The 23,813-nt window shown below is 39.3% G+C and overlaps 1 protein-coding gene across 6 annotated transcripts; it reads right to left on the bottom strand.

The window, feature by feature from the left end:
- Positions 1-560: 560 nt before the first annotated feature.
- myrf (myelin regulatory factor) lies at positions 561-23,809 on the bottom strand. Of its 6 annotated transcripts, none has more exons than XM_067589924.1 (28): positions 23,638-23,809; positions 23,470-23,552; positions 23,196-23,235; positions 12,647-12,737; positions 12,227-12,508; positions 11,649-11,710; positions 10,039-10,258; positions 9,835-9,914; positions 9,531-9,645; positions 8,434-8,629; positions 8,249-8,325; positions 8,052-8,162; positions 7,852-7,957; positions 7,191-7,391; positions 6,809-6,917; positions 6,484-6,593; positions 6,242-6,402; positions 6,064-6,136; positions 5,877-5,959; positions 5,687-5,755; positions 5,214-5,281; positions 4,987-5,061; positions 4,676-4,906; positions 4,409-4,502; positions 3,975-4,037; positions 2,986-3,091; positions 2,790-2,864; positions 561-2,649 (listed from the first exon to the last, which is right to left on the bottom strand). In XM_067589924.1, the coding sequence occupies exons 2-28, from the start codon at positions 23,497-23,499 to the stop codon at positions 2,569-2,571; spliced, it is 3,009 nt and encodes a 1,002-aa protein (XP_067446025.1). In that variant the 5' UTR covers positions 23,500-23,552; positions 23,638-23,809; the 3' UTR covers positions 561-2,568. The 6 variants fall into 6 exon arrangements, with proteins under 6 accessions (XP_067446025.1, XP_067446024.1, XP_067446023.1 ...); XM_067589923.1 differs by having other exon boundaries at positions 7,867-7,957; positions 9,814-9,914; positions 23,638-23,733; XM_067589922.1 differs by having other exon boundaries at positions 9,814-9,914; positions 23,638-23,733.
- Between the last annotated feature and the right edge of the window lie 4 nt (positions 23,810-23,813).

The following is a 23,813-nucleotide window of genomic DNA, read 5'->3' on the forward strand; positions in this document are numbered from 1 at the left end:
TTTCTTCCTTCTCCTCCCATGAATCATCTCACAACTCCTCAAATTTATCTGGTGACCCTTTGGAGGGCCCAACCCCTAGGTTGGGAACCACTGGACTAAACTTGCTAACTGTATATGAAGTAGTTCAAACTAGCTCCACCTCCAGCAGCTACAACAGTAACATGCTGCTCTAACACTGAAGCTTCAGTATTAATAATCTACTGATGTCATATATAATAATATATCAGTTAGAGGGACAAAATGAGTACTTTTACTTAAATACTTTTACTACATTTTGCTGCTAATAGTTAAGTAGGTAGGTAAGTATTTTTCATGCAGGAGTTTTATTTGCAATGGAGTATTTTTATATTTTGTAGGTATTGCTGTATCTGTACTTTTATTTAAGTAAAGGATCTGAATACTTCTTCCATCACTGATGGTTGTTGGCGAGGTTGTAAAATCCACTACCTGAAAGACAAATATTAGGGCAAAAAGTCCAAGGACAACCGCCAATAAGTCTTGGCTGCCATCTACCGGACAAAATGAACAACATTTTGCAAATTGACAAACACAACAGAAAATTCAATCACAAATTTATTTACTGTATGCATTCATAGTATTACAGCATATTCTTGACAAAAGGCTTCGAAATGTAATGACAAAATGGGCTAAAAAGTAAAAGTAGTGATATTAAAGTACTCAACAAGTTTTAGTGTTATGGCATTTTTACTTAACAAATAGTGGTAAAATTAGAAATGTATGTGTCTCTTGTGTCTGTGTGTTTTCATGCTTATCAATCATTTCTGGGCTCCAATAGCTAAAAGTTAATATATTATTGATAATACAACAACAACAAAAAACAATATGAACTATAAAAATACGATAAAACACATCAGATAAAAATGAGCATTGGTTTTAACAAAATTAAGCTATACAGTTACATGTAATGCAATTCTACCAGAGTATTTGAAACCAGTTGGGTGCACTGGACAGAGCAAAAGCAGTTCATATATACAGTGCAAAAAAGTGCTACAGTGGTTTCATTATGCTAGCTGGTGCATTATAAATAAGCTAAAATAGTACACTACCCACTGAAGTCATAATAATTATACTAAAAGCATTGTACAGTGTCATATTATGATAAATCCATAAGCTTTTGTCTGATGGCTGTTTTTCCTATTTGATATTGATTTTAAGTTTGAGATACACTAATTTGTGGAATTCAAAATGAATTTTATGTATGGTGTTTGAAGTTAAGCCTTTAAAACAAGAGAAGATAACAGAAAAAGAAAACATTATACAATTCAGACATATTAAAGGTGTTAACACTCTGCAGATTCTTAACTGTATAGACACAGGGAAAAAAATTCAAAACATCCAGAGAAATATGTGAGCGTCCAGTGTGTATTATGCATTTTGTTTTCTCTGGCGTGTACGTAAATAAATGCAACTCCATCTCAGCCTCATGATCAAGCCATTAAAAATGAAGTTTCCAAAGAAGCATTCAAGTTGCCTCCGAGCTGAGATGTATCATTTTTAGAGAAATGATTGGGCATGCACCTTAAATGATATGCCATTTTTTGCCATACCAGCATTCTGTCCAGTTAGCAAAATACAGTGTAAGCTATTCCAGTGTTTCTTGAAATATTGTCAGTGTTGGACGTATTACAAATCCACTATCAGATGCTTAGAGCGGTCAGTGTTTCTACACGTTCATTTCCAGTGATTAGTTTCCTTATCCAGTCTTATCGCATGTCATCCAGTGAATCCGCCGATATTAGTATGACTCAGGGGTCTTCAAATGTATCACTGCAAACTACTCCACAGAAATCCTCATTATCACTCCTTAAAGATGATAATCTGTGCAATAGTCTGCATATGCATAACTTGTCTTGTGTAACAATTTGATGTTTCATTGGATGAAACAACTGAGATACAATATTTCCTTCTCTGTACAGTGTTTTTGTTCAGCCTCAAACACAATGCGTTACTGTGGAGGCGCAGGGTTTGCCAGTGTGGACTACTGAGGTATATTCTGAATGCGAGTATGCAACCATTCACAGAGGCCTATAGCAGAATCCAATGATCTCTCCAGTGTATAAAAAGTGTTTTTGTTTTCAGTGGACACTGGATTCAGTATATATACAAAACTAAACAAAACTGTATGCAGTGTCATCTACAGTATCTTAGCCTGGACTTCATTTAGAAACTTGAATTCTGCTAAAATAAAAAATTATGGCTTAAGTATGGAAGACACAGTGATCAGTAATATAAGCTATAAACTCATGGACGTTACTTTCACAATAGCAGTTAACAAATTACAGTGATCTAAAACTGACATTTTCAGTGACAGAAATAATAAAAAAAAACTTAAACAGTGTTTTAAACTCCAGTGATCACAGCAAGAAGAGATGTCTTAATGCATATGAGGAGGATTACAATGGGGACAGTGGTATATAGTTTGTTCTGTATGAATCGCTTTAAAAATAATGTACAATAATGAGACGAAACCGTATCTCATCACAAATGGAACCACAAAAGAGAAACGTGGTGTATTGTAAAGGCACTGGGGATGCATCATCTTCCCGCTCACACGCAGCTGCTTTCAATGAGAAAATGGTAGTCTGAATATGATGAGGTCTCTCCCTCAGTGGCGCAACTCACTTCACTCTGTCAATGAAAAGAGATAAAAAAAATCATTCACCAGTTCCACCCAATGACTTTACTCATAGTAACTCCCACAGTAAGAACCCAGAGCTGGCACGCAACGTCTGGACACCTCATATATTCTGGAGGCTAAGTTTACTCACAGACAGGGAGACACGGAAATGATACGTGACGTCCTGGAAAGACAGCACAGGCACTGACCACAGGTGATAAGTCCCCTTAGAGAAGAGTAAAGAGTCAGTAAACACTGAACAGCATTAGATAAAATAATAACTCTAGCTGCAGAAGACACAGAGGGAAATATGTTTTGATTATATGAATAAATGTAACATTATATACCTTTGTTGATGTACTTTGTTCGTTATAGAGCTCTGTCTCTGTGTGGTCGGGGCACAAACGTCCCTTGGTGGCTCCACATTGTCGTACAAACACGCTGTTTGTGGACCTACAATGAATTAAATTTGCTTAAATATGTCTCTGTGGCCTATAAAGTGTCATATGTAGATACAGTTGGATTTTTTGTTTGTAGTTAGATTGATAATGCTTTATTTTATGGGTTTATTATTTCATATTAATTTCCTATTAATTTTTTAAAAGATTTCAGGAAATAACCATATAATAGAGAAAGAAAAAGAGAGAATAGATAGAATTATTAGTTATTGTAAGTTATTGTAGTCGTATTGAGTTTAAAAGCAGTATTTGATTTTCAATGGATTTCCTTGAAAGAACTCTATTTAAACTATGGATACACCGATCCCATATGACACATTGATATTGGCCCCGATACTGACCTCATTAAGTAGATTGGGTTTTTGGCCATGACATGACATTAGATACTGTTTCTTTGTCCATGTCATTAAAAAAAATCAATGACATTCATTCATTACTGACTCAATTTTTACCACCACATCCTCTCTCACCTCATGTCACCTTAAATAAAGATTCTAATGAGTTCCACAAAGTGAGGTACGTATATAGATTTTAAATCAGGAGCACTCGTATCGGTATACCGAAAGTTAGATTGTGCATCCCTAATTTAAACCCAAATAAGAATGTATTCATCATTCATTTTATATCAAAAGCTTCATATGTTAAATTTTATTCTTGCCTACAGACAAGTTGCACATTTTTGTTCATCTGACCTGCTTTGCACAGAGTAAAAGGGTTAAGCTAGTTAAGCAGTTAAGCATAATTAATTAATTATAAGGGTACCAATTAAACATTGTCTCACAGTTTTATCTTACATTATTAGTGCCAAATTACTGGTTCTTTCCAGATTTTGTTTTTTGTGTGCAGTTTTGTAGATCATGTGATGTTTGTATACTCACGTCATGTGCAAAGTGATTTGTGAGATGGAGGAATTTCTCTTTCCATGGAGGGATATTGTGTAGCTAGAGTCGCCACAGAGAAAAGTAGCATCAGCACACAAAGACCTAAATTCAAACTTTAAAAAATTCAAACTGTAAAAGGAAGTAAAAACATACAGGCAGATGACAAATTAAAGGAAAAACTGAGTGTAAAAACATAACAAATGTAGATGCTTCCATACAGGGCATGAATGGTTTGACAAATATGAAAATTATGTGAATAATGGCCTTCGCATTCACTAGATCTCAACCCAATTCAACACCTATACTATATGAGAGATTTAGGACCAACGTGCTCTCCACCACCTCACTAAGACACTTGATGTTGTTTTTTCCTTTAATTTGTCTCCTATAGCTATACAATGTTGATTTAAGACTAAAGCAATAGAATATACCTGCAGCTTTCGGGTGTTGTGCAGCTTTGTGCTGTGATTTCTTGGTTCGTCTCAACAATATGTAGACTAGCCAGAGAGGGAGCTGACCTTCCTCCTGTGAAAGTAAGAAAAGCTGCATTATGAGCAACTGTACCCATAGCATTCTGCTGTGCAGTATGCAGACGAGTTTTGTTTGCTGTGGTCAAACAACTGGTTTTACTGTGTTTGCATACCGAATATTATTTGTGTGGAGAAAGTGCCGTGTCTGGGCTATATTTGTGGATTTACCCTTTGTGTGTAGGCTGCGCTGTCTGCGTGGCACTGGCTGCTGACCCCCAGGCAGACGGTTGGTAGCTCCCACTCCGTCCAGATCTGTAGGCGCAGGCCTTTTGGACTTGGCAAAGTACAATGGCGCTGAGGTGTGACTAAGACGGTTTCTATTGCGGCCATCCTTGTCTATTAGCCTGGACTTGGCCTTCTTATTAATAGTGCCTGGTGTGGGAACCAGGCTGCTAAGATCTAAAGAAAGGAGATAATTATTCAATCTGTACTTAAGACAAATACTACAGGAAACAAACTTTGCTGAGTGGCTTTCTTACCTGGTGTGGATTGGTTGTTGCTTAATGTCAGAACTGTAGCTGATTGGTTGTTTGTGACTGTGGTTGAACAACAAGCTGCAGGATTTTTAAAAAATGACAAGACAAGATCAATTTGAAGTAAAATATGCTTATATTCACTGAGTGAGTTTGTTAATGGCTGTGATTTTCAAGACCACCAAACAGAAAGGTTTGTTCCCTCAGGCCACTTCGCAGGAATCTTTACTCACCTGGTGCAGGGGTGGTGGGCAGTGGAGTATATGGACTCTTGCGTGAGGATCCCAGTGCAGCTCTGGACCTGCACCGATCGAATGCCATAATAAAGTCAGAGCAGAGCTTTAGTTGAAATAATGCTACTCTTAAAAGCTAATAAACTTTAAAGTGCTTAGAAATGTGAGTCATGACCTCCTTTCAGACGGGGAAAAAGAAACACCCAACTAAGCAATCAAAGATAAGACTCAAAGAAAAGATCAGAGAAGTAGCAAGAAAGACGAGTGTTGAAGGCGTACCATGGGCAGACAGGCGGACAGAAAGTAACAGTGGCAGTGAAGATGGGCATCCAAGAGATGTAGAGAACACAGGAAGAAACGTAGCTACAGAAAGCAGGAACAGATTATATAGAAAGACATTAAAAAGGAGGAAAGTGGAAAATTGATTTCTTTCACTGTAAACGGAAGTGTCTGTTTCCCACAATAACACATACCCATCTTTCTCTGTGGCGCCTCCTCTGTGGTGAAGAGTCAGTACATAAAGGACGGACATGGAAATGACACTGGAGGGGGACAAATAAAGGTCCAATACATCATCACCATGTCTTTACTGTACACAAATAAAGCAGGTTTGTCATTTATTAATCGCTCCCTATCCAAACACATGTTCTTCCTCATTCTAACCTGAAAGCCATGACGATGACAAGTGCCAGGATGGTGCCTTGCATGAACCTCTGACTGATGCAGCCTTGATCTGGAGGGGAATTCTGCAATAAACACACAAATTACATAAAAGATGTTCATCCTGCTGTTCACTAACTTACTACTGTTTTTTTTTTTTTTTTTTTTACATATTTTAGCAACCACAGACCTTGCTCCCAGATTTGACTGTCTTCTTCTTGAGTGGGCCGCTTCCTGTCCTGCTAAAATAACTCCCTGATTGGCTACATGGAAAAGAATAACAAATATAATTAATTTTTTTAATGTTCAAAGAAGATCCTCTCCGTCAGTGTTTAACACCTGAATATGTGGCTACCTACTGCTCTCACCTGACAGTGCCTCCACTCACGGTGCTCTTCATGCTGTCAAGACGTCGGAGTTTGGCCAGTTTGCGGCTCCAGCGCTCTAGTTCATCTATACGAGTCTCTAGGTTGTCTGTCAGCTTGCACAGCTCCTTCACTGCTCCCACGTTCTCCATGAAGATACGTTCCTTTGGAGTTAGAGGGAGAAAGCTGTTAGTGTGTTTGGAAGTACTGTGTGTGTGTACAGTGTATGTATGTGTGTTCATTACCTTGTTGACGACTAACAGGTTGGGAATGGTCTCTCCATTGGCGCACACCACATCACCCCCCTCCTTTACTGCTTCAGGCAAGATTTGTTGGACCTCTTGAGCGATCACTCCTGCAGGAGGATATAACAAGCGCTTGAGTGAAAAAGAGCAGCAAAAGAATGACGGCAAGCACAGATACAAGAAACAGACGTGCAACAATTCACGTACAGCAAAAGACAAACCAAAGACATAGAGGTGATAATATGATATACAGAGTACAAAGAAATGAGATGATGGAACTAAACATTTAAATTTGAGTTATTTATTAAGTTGCACAGTTTGTTACCAGTCTCCGCAGTGTTCTCTATGCCCACGGTGGCAGCAAACTCGGGCTTGTATTGATAATGGACCAGCCTCATCTGAGAAATCCGTTTCAAATTGTCTGTGGTGTCCACCTACACACAGACAGAATGACAATGACACCCATGCAGATGCAGATGGGATGAGAACACGATGTTGCAGATGAAAACGCTTGGATCAAATGTAATGACGAGACAAAACACTAACTCAAAGTTAAACTGTGCAATCAGGGAACTGTGCTGAGCATGGGCATTTGGATGACATGATTCATGATGACAAGCACATGAGGCAAAAAAAAGACAAAAAACACACATGCACACGCACACAAACACACACCCATATACATACACACTGAGTGTCATCCTGACCTCCTGGACATTCTCTTTGGCCCTGATGTCAGACGGGTGTACCAGGGAACCCATGACCTTCACGTTGCCATGGACGACAAGGGCTTCGTCCGGCCGGTCAGTGTTGATGCCGACTCTCCCGTGGTGGTAGACTGAGTCAGGCATTTGGCCACGCTGCCACAGCACCTCGTTGTCACTTTCAAACTGGCCCGGGTTGGACGCCTGTGACAGAGAGACAAAGGAGAAGGCGCAGACAAACTGTTGTTCAGATATTAAAACAATATGCTAAAAAAAGATCCAAATAAGTGCAGTAATCTAACACAAGCCTAAGATGTAAATTTACATCACAGTTTATACAGTAGCTTAATATTTGTTGGAATTCACTGAATACAGCATTGGACTGGAGCATAACGAGGAAATGATTGTGTAGCTTTAAAATAGCTTTTCTAATACTTCTTAAGCTTATACAATTATGATTCATAATTAGAACTCTTCTAAACTATGTATTTTGGAGTGTAAGTGTAATGGGGATCACAGCCACGCAGATAAAAGGAATGGAAAGAGAAAAATAGAGATGTTGAAATCAACATAGTGACTTTGAAGTGCAGAGGGTGTGTACAGAAGATGAAGAGAAAGGTGTCACATTCACAAGGGATATGATTGCTGTAGGAGGCAGACAGACATGGCCAGACGTTACCCTGACGATGATCCTCTCAGACACGTGAGCAGCCACAGTGTAGCTCTGACTGTGGGACTGAGCATGCAGCGCCACCACCAGCATGAAATACCTGTGAGGACAAACACATCAGGAGTGTTTGTGACTACCGGAGCTTTGGATGAGACCAAACTGAATCATTTAACACGTGATGGCAGGTCTTTCACCTCTGGTCCGGGTTTGGTTTGCCCTTCTTCCTCATGTTATTTGCCGTGGTCTCGCTGAAATGGAGCCGCCCCACTGTGACCTTTGTGACCTGCTCCGGGGGCAAGGTGACCCTAGGAAAAGCAAAATCACATAATGTAAAAAACATTCTCCTACAGCTTCATATTGTTTCTGCTTCGACAAATGTGTTCAGACTCACAGCACTGGCTTGAAGGGTCTCTTGCTGCGGTCAGACTGTGACTGCTCCACGCTGATGGACTGGTTCATAGCCTCCACCTGCAATGAAGAGAACAATAACATATTCACTAAATACACTGTAAAGGTAATGGTCACTCATGTCAGTACTAGATTTGTCACTATGTTCACCATTTTGCCTTCTCTCACTTTTACTCCATTGAGTTTGAGATAGAAGCAGTCGATGGGCTGCAGGCCGTCACTTGTCTTGATGTACTTGGGATCGCCCAGCATGCCAATGTACACTGTGACCTGGAAATGGTTCTTCTTCTGGCAAACAAAAGCATCATCAGCCAGGGAGAAGTTGAAGCCCTTGTCAGCATCAACACGGTAGGTTGGCATCGGACTAAAGACAAGAGAAGAGATTATGACATGAATAATGTAAATAGGAAACATATAATCCTTTATTTTAAAGTGTAGAGTATAAAAGATGTTGCATAATGCAGAGGTTTGCCATTTTTATCACCAGGGGGAGACTCTTGACTCTGTTATAGGGGCTTCTACTTGTTTTTAGGTCCAAACCCTCTGAGATTCACATGTGGATCAAGCATGTAATGTAGTTTGGTAATTTTATAATGCGTATGGGGAGCTAATTTAGAGAGAGTAAAAACTAACACCGCAATTACTCTCTTATGATGCCAACTTATAATCAAATATATTTTATGTAAATAAACTTCTTTTCAATGGTAGGGACCCCCTGCATAAAACCCTTGAGGCCCCTGAGCAACAGTTTTGGTTTTATTGCTTTACTACACAGAGGACCAAGATCTTCTGAAAGACTTAAATTGAATTTAAAACAAATGAAAATCTTCTGTCCAATTACGTAGGTGTGGTATGGTAAATGTTGTGATGGGCAACCAGGTGGTGTTGATAACATATCTGAAAGGTCTTGTGAGTTCACTTTAACCTCCCTCCCTATCTATACTTCTTTCTGTTTTGGCATTGCAAAAGCACAAGTAGGTGTACACTAATTTCTCCCTTTACCCCCTCCTCGCGTTGTCTTTCTAAACCGAAACCCTGTGCTTGCTCACTCCCCCACACAGCTCACCTCTGAGGAATTTGTAGACCTCTGCAACCCCTACTCTTCCACTGCCAATCCTGCTGGGTACTTTGTTGAATTATCTTCTTAACCAATTATGAGTCCTTTCATTTTTGAATCTCTGTGTAGTGCTTTCAGTTCTTTTTGTAACTATGTGTCATTCCCAAAGTAAAAATGTACAAATATGCCAAAAATAAGTTCCACCCACAGCTCTTTGCAGTTTGCATCATAAAGTGGTGTCCACTTGTTCTGCTGGTGAGGTTGCCACTTAATGCACTGATAGTTTGGGTCCAAGTAGGCGTTGTCTGCATCCTGCATTAAACCTGTGATAAACAGTTTGAAATATCAGCTTTAAGGTCAGACCGATGAATGAGAAGAATGTCCACAACTTTTCTGCAAAAGTCTTTATCTGTGTGAGAGTTAAAGGGTAGATGAGAGCGGGTGAGCTTGAGGTAGAGGAGATGAGGAAGAGAAGAAAGATGCCTGCCTACCTGGTTCTTGTTTGATGATACCTGTGAGGATTTGGGAATTGAGGGTGCTGTTGGGAGAGTCCGAGTGCTTCCTCTTCTTAGCCTGGTGAACAGGGATCCCACTGTGTGAGGAAATGGAAACATACATTACTAATCTTTCTAATAATGTCTTCTCCTCCATACAAACTGGACAGTGCACCCCTCCCACCCTTCTTTCCCTCCCTCCTGTATGTCTTCATGACTCACTCCTGCCCCTGAGGATGCTGCAGCAGCTGATGGAGCATCTGTGTCTGCTGCATGTCTCCACTTCCACTCGTGGCTGGACCAATAGGGTACTGTGATATCATGGGCTCAGGCTTCAGGTACATGTCCCGATGCATGCTGGAATAGTGTCCGTGTGGGAGGGGTGGCGTCGGAGTCATGTGACACATGTTCTCTGGTGTCATGGTCCTGATCATGTGAGGATCTGAAAGGCACAAGGGGGATGGAGCATCATGTTTACATTGTAATACATTTGCAAATGCATTTAATCGAACACAGAACACAGCTTTTTCTCCTCAGGATTGATTTGTCCATTTTGCATTTCATCCTGCCAGTTTGCAGTTTGTTTCCTCCAACCTTGGCTAAAGGTATTTTCCATTGTTTCAAACTGGAGGGATGCCCATCAGATAACACTACTCCACACCTTTTTACTAATGGGCAAGACCAACACGGGTGTGTGAGCAGCAAGAGGTACATAATGACTTTGAGAACTGTTGTTGTTCAGCTGGTGTTGTAATATTAAAATTTGCGCTTGTTCATTCTCTGAGGAATCATGTAAAAGGGAAATAAAAAACTGAACTTAAACTTTGATTAAATTTATTTTCGAGACAAATTATGTAAACTGTAGATTAAAGGATAGGTTCACTGAGGAATCATGTAAAAGGGAAATAAAAAACTGAACTTAAACTTTGATTACATTTATTTTCGAGACAAATTATGTAAACTGTAGATTAAAGGATAGGTTCACGATTTTTCAAGTTGGTCTTAAAACAATAGTCAGGTGCCCATATGAACATTAAAACAGGTTTTTCTTGCGGTAATAATTCACCCTGTTCATACTGGACACTAGAAGATACCCTCAAAAAACACTTACAATGTAAGTGATGAGGTACAAAATTCACAGTCCTTGTTTTGAGCAAAAATGTAATTTCCCTCTTTCTGTAACTATCCCTCTACTGCAGCCAACCATGGGAACGCTGTCCAGGGAATTTTATACTAAAAAGACGGTTACATTGGACGATATCCACTTAATTTGACTAACTCAGACAGCTGAAGCATCATAGTAGCTTCAGATAAACTTTGAAATACATTTTTGCACAAGCAAGGACTGTGGATTTTGTCCCCCATCGCTTAAATTGAAAGTGCATTTAGAGGGGATCTTCTAATGGTCAGTATGAACAGGAAGAATGATTACAACAAAAAAAACCTCTTTGAATGTTCACATGGACACCTGACTGTTGTTTTAAGACAGACTTGAAAAATTGTGAACCTATCCTTAAATAAATGACAATTACACACTGCACTCAATGTCTTAATATATTGATTTTTTTTGCGCATGAACTAGATTTCCTCCTCTTCTTTATGCTCTGTTAAATACACTGAAGCGATGAGTAACAGATATTGATCTAAACAGAGACGTTGCTGTGACCCACACACACCTTAACGACCTGAGTGGTTTCCTCTGATTCAGTGACTGTCTGAGTGCAGTCTACACATTAAAGTGCCATTTCTGCTTGTTATACTCTCTCTTTTGTGTGTGTTCTCTCACCATCTTTATCTCAATTTGTTATAGGACAAAAAGATGTGTTACTTACCATTCACCTGCTGAGGAGAGTATGGCTCTGAGCTGGAGTCTGGAGGAGACTCAGGTAGTGTCCTAAAAGAATAGAAGGCAATCAGTCTTATATTCACACATGTAATAATATTAGACTGTCAAAATTATACACATCTTTAAAGAAGTACCATGCTTGAAGTTAACAACCTCTCTCTTGTATATTCTTTATTTTCTAAAATGTCTTTTGGGATCAGTGTTAGTATAAATGTTCTTTACACGAGGTTGTGTGCGTCAGGATTTTTTTTTTTTTTTTTGCAGGATGTAATTTGACTCTCTCTCTCTGTCTGTTATCAGTCTCCCTCCCCCTCTTGACCAGAAAATGCTTTATTTGAACAAATGAAGCCTAATCAACAGTTGATTGCATAATGGACTGTAGTAGGGTGTGTGTCTGGTTTCATGCTAAAAGAAAACATACTGCGTCATCTCCCGCAACTTTTGCCTGATTCCAGGTTTAAAATGTGAGTCACAACTAGGGTCTTAAATGTAGCAACATTCCTATGTTGCTACATTTTCTCTGTCTTGACCTCCATCAATCTACCCCCTCAGTTCTCTGCTCACCCTGGAGCGTAGTGCCCCCTGTGCTCAGGCTTGACGTGAGCCTGCTGGTGTTGTTGGTGTGGTTGGTGCTGCTGCTGTCCAAGGCAGGGGTAGCTGTGTCGGAGGCCCAGAGATGGACCTGGAGGGTAGGCGTTCTGACAGTTAGGGGGCCCAGGCGGAGGGGCTCCTTGCCTTAGTGGAATAGGGGGGCTCACACCACACACCAACCCCCCAGAGGAGGACACTCCTGCCTGGGGAGATGAGTAATTTGGTCCTGGGGTGCTGTGGACCTCTGAGAAACAGCTGGGAGAAAGAAGAAGAAGGGAAAAAAAACGGGATTAGCCTTATCAGAAAAAACAAATTCCTTTGTAACGACATGATCTGATTCTGTTGGTGCATGTTGTTTTGACGTTGCCAGGTTGGTTTGGAGTCCCTACTGACATGTCAGTGCTATCGTCCTCCTTGCTGATGTACTCTTCCAGGATACTGGTGTCGATGTTGGCTGGCTCCAGAGAACTGGTAATATCATGACCTGTGGTAAAGGGAGGGTCAGGAACATGGAGGGGAGATGGAGAGCATCTGGGATTAGCAATGGGTATCTTTCAGCAACTCCACACACTGAGCTTATGTCGTAATGATTCCCTGTAAGACTTATCTAAGAACATATTATGATGAAATTTTCTTTTTCTGAACAAATAGTCAAGATCATATAAAAAGAAAGGCTCGGATTTGCTTACTGAGATTAAGGTTACAAGAGTGACCAACAGTCTAAGTATGTTAGTAGTCAACATTACGGATCACATACTAATGATTCAGTGCCTCTAATTGGTTACACATATAGACTGGAATCACTCCAGTTGACGGTTACTATTTCGTACCTTAGCTGCCTTTTTCTCCATTAAAAAAATGTCAACAGTAAATAATGTTACTACATCACAATTACTGAATGAATAACTAAATTAGATTCTCAAGTCTTTATATGATTATATAGCATATTAAGTCATTTAATAATTTCTTCATGCTCCCCTTACTTCACCCCAGGGTCATTTTCACCCTTTGATAGCCAAAGCCTCACAAATCCCAAACACATGACCCCACTTAATCTTTAAAACACCAACATGTAGAACAAGCACTTTTTTACGCATATATTTAGAGAAGGGTAAATCACATTATGTAAACTAACCCTTTCCTATTGCACACAGAGCCATCTATTCAAATATTACATGAGAGAAAGTGATGAATTTTCTTTGATGCTGCCCCTCCTTGTCCTAAATTGCAAATGGAAACAGAATGAGTGTGACTGGGGAGCAGGACGGTGGGGGTGAAGCAGAGGGTAAGGACCTGGTATACAGTGGGTGGGCAGGCGACCCCGGTCTTTCTCCTTTTCTTTTTTTCTCTCTCTTTGACTCTCACACACACACAGACACCCACACCCACACACTCTCTGATAGATTAAGCAGCTACTCAGTAGGGAATGCAAGGAATTTTTGTGTTAGCATAGGAAAAAATTCTCTTTTTCTCTGTTTTTGTCTTCGACTAATGCTGCTCCCCTCGTCAGACACCCAACAGAAATATCATGTATTGATATTAATGCCACAGTTCCTATCATCTACACACATTCAGTTAGCCACAAATAGAAATTGAATTAACTGTATCATCTCGCAATACAAGCCCCAGTTTGACAGTATACAACAGTCATCAAACCCACAAACCAAACCACTTGTCTCTATCAATCAGATTTAAAATGCCCTGAATTTTGTTGTTTAACATAATCAATCCTCACGTTAACAATACCTTATTTTCTGAGAAAACGTAAAAATCTTGCATGTTTACACTGACTGGCTTTCTTCACTGGATAGAAACAGGTGGTTAATGTCTCTTAATACGTGCCAGTGCAAGGGGAGAAAAGCAGGATGGTTCCCCTTAAATAAGATCCAGATGTGCACCCCACCCAAAACAGCAGTAAATCTAGGCTGGCAGGCCTGATAACGAAAAATGGAGAGATGGAGGGAGTGGGGAGTGAAGGGCAAGAAAGACAGAATACAAGTTTGATGTCCAAGGATGGTAAGATAGAAGACAGAAGCTACAAGGAAAACTTAAGACAGAGTCCAAGAGAAGTCCAAGATTGAGCACGGTCGAGTTCAAGTCAAGAGTGGCAGTAGACCTGAATCGAAAAAATCAGGGGAATGTTATCTTTCAAGACTCAGTTGTGTCCATTTGATATTTTTCAATATTTTGGAGGTAGTTATTATATGACCTTTCACTAAACCATTGGATAAAAATATGAAAACTATAAGTGTAGTTTAGTCTGAAGTGATGGGCATAGTGTAAATTAAAATTGCTCTATTTGGAGTCAAAGTCTGGTAAACAACTTCAAATCCAGATGTGCCTGCTATCAGGCTGACTACTAGAAACTGCTATCCAGTTTACAACTGGAGATAACAGTCATGCAAAACCAGTGAAATTATTTTATTTGCTCCACTTAACTATATTGTGGTATGAAAAACTAAATATCTAAGATGCTCATGCTACACCTTTATGTATTAACCAAATTAAATCGCAGTAAAACAATAGTAGCAGTTAAACAATAGTAGTATTTGTACTTATCAGTTAACACTTTCTGCAAACAGATAAGACTATATTGTAATTGCACACTGAAGCTCAAAAATGTCTTTTTTGCAGCCTCCTGTTCTAGCCACCTGCCTTTCCCTAAATATATAGGCTGCTGCTGCTTATTAAGTAAGTTGTGTATTAAGTTATATAATTCAAAATTATTAAATTGATGGAAAAAGCACAGTTGGGAAAATTGATCATTGTGTGGAGGCTAAAATAACCATGAGAGGAGCGACAGGCTTACTGTTAATATAGTGAATAAAACCACATTGTGGAAATAAAGAATTTTGTTGGTGAGACAAAAACACAGGACATAGGAGAACTGTGACAAAAAACTACTACTAATTACATAAGAATCCAAGTGTACCTGGTTGAAACCCAAAACCAAAACAGCCAAGTCCAAGTCCTAACAAACCTACAAAACCAAGAACTGTCTCAACAAGACTGGGTAAAAACCTAGTATATGGCTGGACCGTGTATGAAATGCTATTGAAACGGATACAGGAAGGTCAGCCGACCAATGGTGTAACTTCACCATTCAGTCAGTCAGTCAGGGACATTCGTGTTTATAGGGCTGGCCCCGCTGTTGCGGTCCAGCCAAAAATTAAAGACTGGACTTGTGTGTTTGTGTTACATTTGTCCAAAGTCTCACATTTGCAGCTGAACACGTTGATTAAGAACAGATGTTTTTATTTCCTCTTTTCTGGAACTTTCACTAACTACCTAACAATCTGCAAAACTACAAACAATACATCTTTTGCTTTTACTGTGCTGGTACAACCAAACAGAAACATAAATTAAGGAACTTTAATTTCTAAATCACTGAATCAGTGAAGTTGAAATTGCTGTGAACTGGATGTGTAACTTTCCCTGTCCTCTATGTTTTCCTCTGTCCAGCTGTGTTCAACAAGGAACAGTGAAATGATTGTCAGAGCAACTTCGATACAGACTGGCCTTTTGAGAGATTAGGGGCTGAGAGGAGAGTGTGTGTGTGTGTGTATGTGAGCATACGCGTGCATGTTTGTTTGTTTGTGTGTGTGGGGGTTGGGGGGGTTTGCGTATGGATGAGTGTGTGTGTGTGTTATGCCACCATTTCAATGCCTGGGTTGTCAGCAGAGTAATAATCTAAAATGAACACAAACAGAGGACTGAGTGTGTGAGTACACATTAAATGTGGTTTGATTTACATCATTCAATCTAATGCACATAGTTTCTGTTTCCTCACATTTTTAGTGTAAATAGTATAAAAAAGTATAAAATTTAATTCTGTTCTATTAAAGTTTTATAAAATATATTTAAAGGAAAATGAAAGCTGAAATTTTGAAAGAAAACTTGTCTTCTTAATTTCAATTTTCAACAGATTTTTGCCTCTGCATTTTCCATGCACACACTTGTGTGTTAATAATTAATCTCTCAGAGTAACTTACTAAGGAGGAACAAAGTCCATTTGATCATTAAACAGTTAGACCAGAATGTACTTGGCTGCAAATCCACACATATACACACATACTGTACAGACGGTGGATACTCTTCCCAAAAGTATTACATTCAAATTTTATACAGAACCAACTTTAAAAATTTTGCAGAAAACAAAAATTATATTTGATCATACAACATATTATGTAACAGATAGTTGCTTGCAATAAATGAACATGTGCAAGTAGCAAGTGTTAGTCCTATAATCCTAGGCGGTTTTGGAGATGGATCATTTTGAAGTAAGTATATGTTTACTGAGTTTCTGTGTTTCCCAATAGCTACTGACTAATAACAAGCTAATACCTCCCAGTATTCTGGGTAATTGCCATTGAATGTCAAAAAATGAGTAAAAAAACACATGATGTATGTTAGTAATATCAATACAATCAATGCAGATGTACACCAGCAGACAATTTGTCAGCTGTTCTAGAAAATGCATCCGTCTAAGCACGCAGAGTACAGAGTACAATTAAACACATATAAACACAAATGGTAAATTGTGAAAGGAAATATGTCAAATCTACGCTAGAAAGTGTTAGCCTGAGTGTGATCTAGATCTTCTCCATTTGTTTACAAGACAAGAGTTACCAATAAAAATAGCTTAAAAGAGTGAGGAGACTTGCTATGACAGAGATATTAAGAACAGAAAGTCCCTCATCATGTAGGGACCAAAATAAATCACATCTAGAGAGAAGCAGAGTGGACAGAGCGGCAGAGTACCTGCGCGTAGCCAAAGCATGTTGATGTCCTTGAGAAGAAAACACCTGAAACAGAAGATGAGAAGAACAATTCCTCTCTATTTTTCACATGTTTCCCTACTCGGGCCGAAAGACTTTCTTCTTGCAGACCTGAGAGTCGCAGGTCAGCGCAACAAGTGTGTGTGTGTCTGCGCGTGCATGCCTATGTGCAAAGGCATATTGTGTATGTGTGTGAGAGAAAGGCTAGAATAGTGTTATAATGAGGATTATTCCCCAGTCATGAGAAAGGGCTGTACCAGGCTACCACACACAGCCCTTGTCGCACACAAGCACTGGTCGCACCGGCGGACCTGGCTCAGGAGATTAGAGGAGTGACAAGGCTGGGACCGGGACAAGCAGCGAGGCTGGAAAAAAAAATGAAACATTGCGAATGTGAGGTCGAGTTTAAGGGCTAACACAAGACAGAGTTACAGAGCGTGGCGGGAGAAAGACAAAGCAAAAAGAAGAAGGACATATCAAGGAAGAAAATGAAGACACAGAGGAAGAAGAATAGGAAGATGTAAACAACAAAGAAGAAGGAAAAAGAAAATATAAAAGAAGGAGAAAAATGAGAAGATACAGAGCAGGAAGAAGAAAAAATCAGTTTGTTACACTGACATCGCTCAGAAGTGAGAAAATCAAGAGTAGATTTATCTAAATATATAATAAAAACTGTATTTTAAATTTTAACAACTAAATTTTACACACAGAGCAATTCTAAGCACCTAGAATAATAATGCCTGTGCTTGTGATAGATAAAGTTACCTGTTAGTATATAGGATGACATTCAGGATGCAGAAAAGACATCCCAAAACACCCTGATTCTGCACACCACTTTTTCCATAACAATGTTGCTCCCAGTCTCTCTTTAGGTTATTACACACATAGGCGCGCATTCACACATGAACACAAAAAGTGATAAATCTAACAGACTCCAATTCAATTATAAACAACATTCACTGGCTGAGGATTACTCAGTTGGCAGTCAGCACTGATGGGAGGGAGGCACAACAATGAAAAATAAAAGCTACGTGTAAGACCTTAAGCCTGGCTGCTCAAAAACAATACACTCCTCTAACAGCAATTTGCTGTTCAACCCGTAAATCAGAGCAAATGTTTGGTTGTTTCTTGCAAGTGTTCCAAGATGGAGGACAGCCTTCCCAGCCATGATTCACAACTATGGGAGTACAGTGGGACTTAATAGGATTTTTGATTTAGTAACATGAGTGATGAGCTGGTTATCTTTTCAAGGGAATATGGAGTAAGAACATGATAAATAGACCTCCAGATTCAGAGGGTTACGGGGTGAATATGGTCTAAGTTTTATCTCTGGCAGATACAGTTTTATGACAGTATCCTCTGTTGGTACATCCAAAGTGAAATATCCAACAAACTATTGGATGGATTGCCATTACAGCTTGGTACAGATATTCAATGTGCCCAGAGGATGTACTCCAGTGACTCTGGTGATTCTATAACTGTCCATCTAGCGCCACCAGCAGGTCAAAGTTTCCATGTACCCATTCAAATATCTCAACATCTGCTGGATAGATCGACACAAGATTTTTTGCAAAGGTTCATGGTTTCCAGAAGATGCATCCTACTGATTCTGGTGAACCCCTGACTTTTCCTCTAGTACCGCCATGAGGTTGACATTTGTGATTTTGAGTGAATGTCTTTGTAAGTATTGGATGAATTTAGATAAAATTTGATGCGGACATTCATGTTCCCCTCAGGATGAATCCTAATCACTTTGGTGATATCCTAACATCTAGTGCCACCAGCAGGTCAAAATTTTACCATCCAATACTGTAGTTTATGACTAAATACCTGTAAAACTTATGTCAATCTCATCAGCCTGAGATTTACTTTGTTTTGTCCTAATTAGCTAAGCTAACATAATAAACATTATAGTCTATACAGTGCTAAATATGAGCAATTTAGCATTGTCATTGTGAGCATGTTTGCATTTTGATTAGCATTTAGCTCAAAGCACAGTATAGACTGTGTTTATTGCAGTGGCTAAAACCAATAGTTCTGTTTTCTCCAAACCATTGTACATTAATGTTTTAGTTCTGCCACATTTTGTCTTGAGGACCTGCTGAAAATGTTCACACACACATACAGGCTGTATGGGTTGCGGTTTAATCAAGTGTTTGGTTGACTTAGGATGGGGCATTACTTGAATTAATCCAACACAATAGCAATAAATGTCATTTTCCTTTGTATGTGCACACATGAGTCCATGAGCGTATGAGCTGTTTGTTGTCTAAGTGAGTCAGAGATGAGAAGGTCAAGTTTTGGGGGGGCGGTGGAGGTTTTAGTTGGGTTTCTCTCAACAGGCCAGTCTCTCTCCACCCTGAGTCTGCACTATCTCACCTCCTCACCCTGTCTGCTCACTGTCACTCTAATGGAGTCAGAGAGAGCGAGAGCCCAGGAAAGGCCAAATACCGAGGAGAAACACCAGTCTCACTTCATTGTGTTTTAACAGCCACCAGGGCTATGCCAGGAATGTACACTGTGCATTAGTGTGGATGTATACATATTTCACTAATCCTATTAAAACAGTTTAAAAGTGCTGAAATCCATTATAGTGCTTTGTATGTGTGTGTGTGTGTGTGTGTATTTCTGTGTGTGTATCTTTTAGGTATAGGACAAGATGAACATGGATACTAATCTAAGTAGTATCCACTAGTCATTTGATATATAAAAAAACTTTATAAAGTCAAAAACTTATTAAATTTTTTTCACCAATTTAGATTCAAGGTTTATTGCTGAATCCATAGCGTGAGAGACATATAACTAAGTGTTTGATAGGGTTAGTTGAGAAAAAGAAAAAGTTAAATAAACAAATGAATAAAACGCATCTGTTTGGTGATGAAACCATTAACAATCTCCCAAATCGTACAAACTGCAGCACAAAGCATCCAAAGGCAACACCTACTGTATACTTCTCATGGACAAGTTGACATTTTAGTCCAAGCAAGAGTTTCTGAAATAAAGCCAAAGTAAGAACATCTCTTTTACTCCCAAAGCAAGAATGTAAACACACCAAATTCCTGTCAGATTGGCAAGGAACCTTTGACAGTCATGGATGGATGTGTATATTTAAGTTAACACTTTTGTGTATACTATAATAAAGTGTTAAGTCTCTCTACAGATAACTTATTAAACATAAACCACAGTATGTGTTTTTATGTGCACTTGACTTCTGCTGGACACTTGACATTAAGTTTCTCTGAAAAAAACACCAATTAGTGATGATATGAACTCTGTGGCACGCGGTAAATCACAGTGTGGTGAATAACTCTTAAAACAAATATGGCAAAATTTGATCATCTTGCCTGTGATATGTCAAATGTATTGTGGGAATATGACAGGCAGAATAAAGTTCAAAGAGTCAGAAATATTATCAAATTCTGACTTATTAACTGAACTTATTTCAATCAAGATCTCAAGTTTGCATACACACACAACTGCCATGTACTAGAAAGGTTGGTAAATTTGTAAAACTCTTTTTGAATATGTGGAAGAAAAGTATACAAACTAAAATCTCAGTTATTTAAACTCATTGTATGTAACACTGTATCTGTATGGAACAGATTTCATGAGGATAAATGTAAATTAGTGCGTTTCCGAACTGAACTTTGGTTCTATTTATGGTTGTTTGCATGATGATTAACTCTACATCACTGGTTGAAATCACATTGCTCATGTCTGTCTCTAACACACACATTGTGCCACAGTACCTTTGCAAGACACACCATTTATCTTGACTTGAATTCCTACACCCTTCCAACCCTCCATCCCACCCTCCTCCACCTCGTTTTTTCTTAGGATTCCCCGCTTAACTTGATCTGTTACCCATCACCAGCACTTTTGCTCACTGCACCCGTTAACCCTCCTGCATGCTCACATAAGATGAACAACCAAAGGGGGAACTTTAAGTGAAAAATAAAAGCATGTGCACGTTAATATTTATATTACCTTAAAGTCTTGTAAGATCACTTGCAAATATAATATTATAATAGTGATGTTAACCACCTGTCATGTACAGTCATCATAAAAGTTTAACAGGTTTTCTGACTCTGAGACAATATGAACATCAGGTAAAACTAGAACTGGTCATTTAAAAAAAAATTAGGTATCTCTTCTTTACTTAAATAAATTGTTCAGAGGTCAAAACGGCTGTGAAAGTGAGAAAATCACTCTTAGTCTAATGCACTTTAAATTATCTGTACACTTCCCTGTATTAATTGGCTACACATAATAATAAGTGAGAACTCTTACCTTCAAAAAATCTCTGTAAAGCTTCTGTTTCATCTACCACGTCCATCCTAGCGGGTCCCACATAAAAAATCCATTAAAGTCTCCCCTTGTCCGAACGGAATCAATTCGGATCGGGGAAACCTTCACATATACATCACGATCACAATCCTGATTATAGTCGTTGTGACTTCTTGTTTTAGTTTACATAAATCCAGCGCTTGGAGAACGTCTTTCTCCTGTTGAGCAACTTGGCACTGGATTGACGTCTCTATATGGCCAAAACGCCGCAAATGACGCTACGTTTAATATCTTTTTAAACTATACTCGTAGGTTTTTTTTTAAATTAAGGTGCCAGCAAATATCCACGGAAGAATAACGTTGAAGAATTCCCCCTTCAGGCGGACCTTCACTTCAGCTCCCGCAAGCCACATAATAATCTTTGGTTTATTTTCGCAAAAAACATCATCATGGGTGAAAAAAATCGAGCCGAAAAAAAGATAAAACCTTTAAAATCGTGTGCGTAAAAGTTGCGTGAACTTGATCCCCAAGCCTCTTAGGTTGATTCTCTTCCTCCTTTGCCTCTCCCTCTCAGACAGGATGTGTGCAGCAGAGTCGGAGGAGAGTAGCTGAGGCAGGTGAGGGATGTGCGCTGGGCTGCTGCAAATTTCCCCGGACAAAAAAAAAGTTTCTGTGTAAGGACGCGTCTGTCTTTGGTACTCGATAGTTGGTTTACAATGATCTTATATTAAATTGTATCATACCATAATATTGTATCATTGTCCTATTTGAGACACATGGTTTAATATGTGAAATAAAACGGTTTGTAAATATGTTTTTTAACTGAGAAGAAGCATTATCCTGCTCTAAAACAAAGTTGTTTCCCTGAACACCTCTCAGTGAAATCTCAAATACACTTGATGGGGATATGACTTAAATTGACTGATTGCCTATTGTAATTTTATTTCTGCTACTTCTGCCTATTCTATATGACACTTATTGCATGTCTGGCCATCCTGGAAGAGGAATCCCTCCTCAGATGCTCCCCCTGAGGTGTCTCCCGTTTGTTATCTTAAAGGATTTTGGTATGTTAGGTTTTTTCTTATCCTAATCAAGGTGTTGTACAGACCGTAAAGCCCTCTGAGGGAAAATGTAGTTTTGCAGCTATGTGCCGTATGAAAACACTTTAACACCACTAACACATCACACCAGATCTCGAGGAGAGGATGCCTTGGAAAAACTTTTCAACATATTGTCATGATGTGCAAGTTCAATTTTAACAGTATTTGATGCATGATCCTTAATGCAGATAAGAGATGTTTTCTCTCTGCCTGATCTAGCAGCACAAAAATGTTCGAGTAACTTTTATCTATTTTAGTGATTTAAAACACATCTGCGGGGCCTTTTTGAATTCCACCAGCTTTAACAAACATACAGCAACAGGAGTGTTTTGTGTCAAGGCTTCCCAAGGGGAGGATTTGAGGGAATGATCCATTTCTCTCACTCTTATCAGCTGCATCCCACCCCCCCTTATAACAATGCCACTGTGTGCAGCCCCCACAGCCTTGACGCCCACCCCCCCCCTCCACCCCACCCCTCACCCACATGTGAGATGCTGTTGTGTTGTCTTGTTCCCCCACAGCTGGAGCATCTCCCTCTCCACCCTTCCACCCCTCTGCTTTTCCTCCATTCAACCCAAACAACGCCTCCGTTCTTTCAGCCACACTATGCAGATTGTTTCAGAGGACAAGCAAGAAAGAGAAACAGATAGAGGCTGCAGGGGACAATGAAACAGCTGGCTATGTTAAAGCAGTTCATTTTGGTATTCTATATTTCTTATCTCATGTAACTGTGTCCCAGCATGTGCGTATTTGTGTGTGTGTGAGCGTGTAGCTTACTTGTACTATCTTGTATTTTGTGCTGATGAAAGCTCACCTCCTATTAAATTTTAGGGTTAAGGGTAGGGTTAGGTGTAGCATTAGGTTAGGCATGTATTGCCCAGGGAATAAATGTAAGTCAATATAAGTGTGTATAATTCTGAGGTCATGAGTTGAAAAATATGTAGCTTAAAAGCGATAATTTCCTGATGTATGGAAAATTATGGACTTGGTGGGGGAGGTTATTAGCCTCCACTTCATGTAGTGCCTATAGTGTATTATTAGTGCCACTTACCTTAGAATCTGTATTCCAATCGTCATCCATTATTTAAAAATGCATTAATAGATTTTCTAGCCACTTGCAGGCAGTCGAACTAGCTGAAAAAAACAAACGACATATTCACCTCATGAAGTTGTTATAACAAAATCCAACAGACATGCAGCAACATTCATTTTCATTTACCTGTTGTATGTAATATTCAGTCCTGTTCGCTCTGCTTTGGTCTCCACCTAGCTGCTAATGCTTCACTATGTTAACCAGTTAGCTAGTCGCTAACTTTGTCTCGTCATTTAGTGCTGGGTTAGGAAGGTAGTGTGGGTTTATCAGAGCTTTTTTTGCATTATAAACTTGATTAAACA

The sequence above is a fragment of the Thunnus thynnus genome, chromosome 5, assembly GCF_963924715.1.
Source record: "Thunnus thynnus chromosome 5, fThuThy2.1, whole genome shotgun sequence".
Classification (NCBI taxonomy): Eukaryota; Metazoa; Chordata; class Actinopteri; order Scombriformes; family Scombridae; genus Thunnus; species Thunnus thynnus.

Excerpts from the sequence above, each read along its gene's own strand:
- myrf (XM_067589922.1), bottom strand. The coding sequence starts at position 23,499 with ATGGATGACGATTGGAATACAGATTCTAAG. Across the intron at positions 12,738-23,195 it reads CAAAATACAAGATAGTACAA|GTCATGATATTACCAGTTCT; the intron begins GTAAGCTACACG and ends CCTTTACCACAG. Across the intron at positions 6,403-6,483 it reads ACCTGTTAGTCGTCAACAAG|GAACGTATCTTCATGGAGAA; the intron begins GTAATGAACACA and ends CTAACTCCAAAG.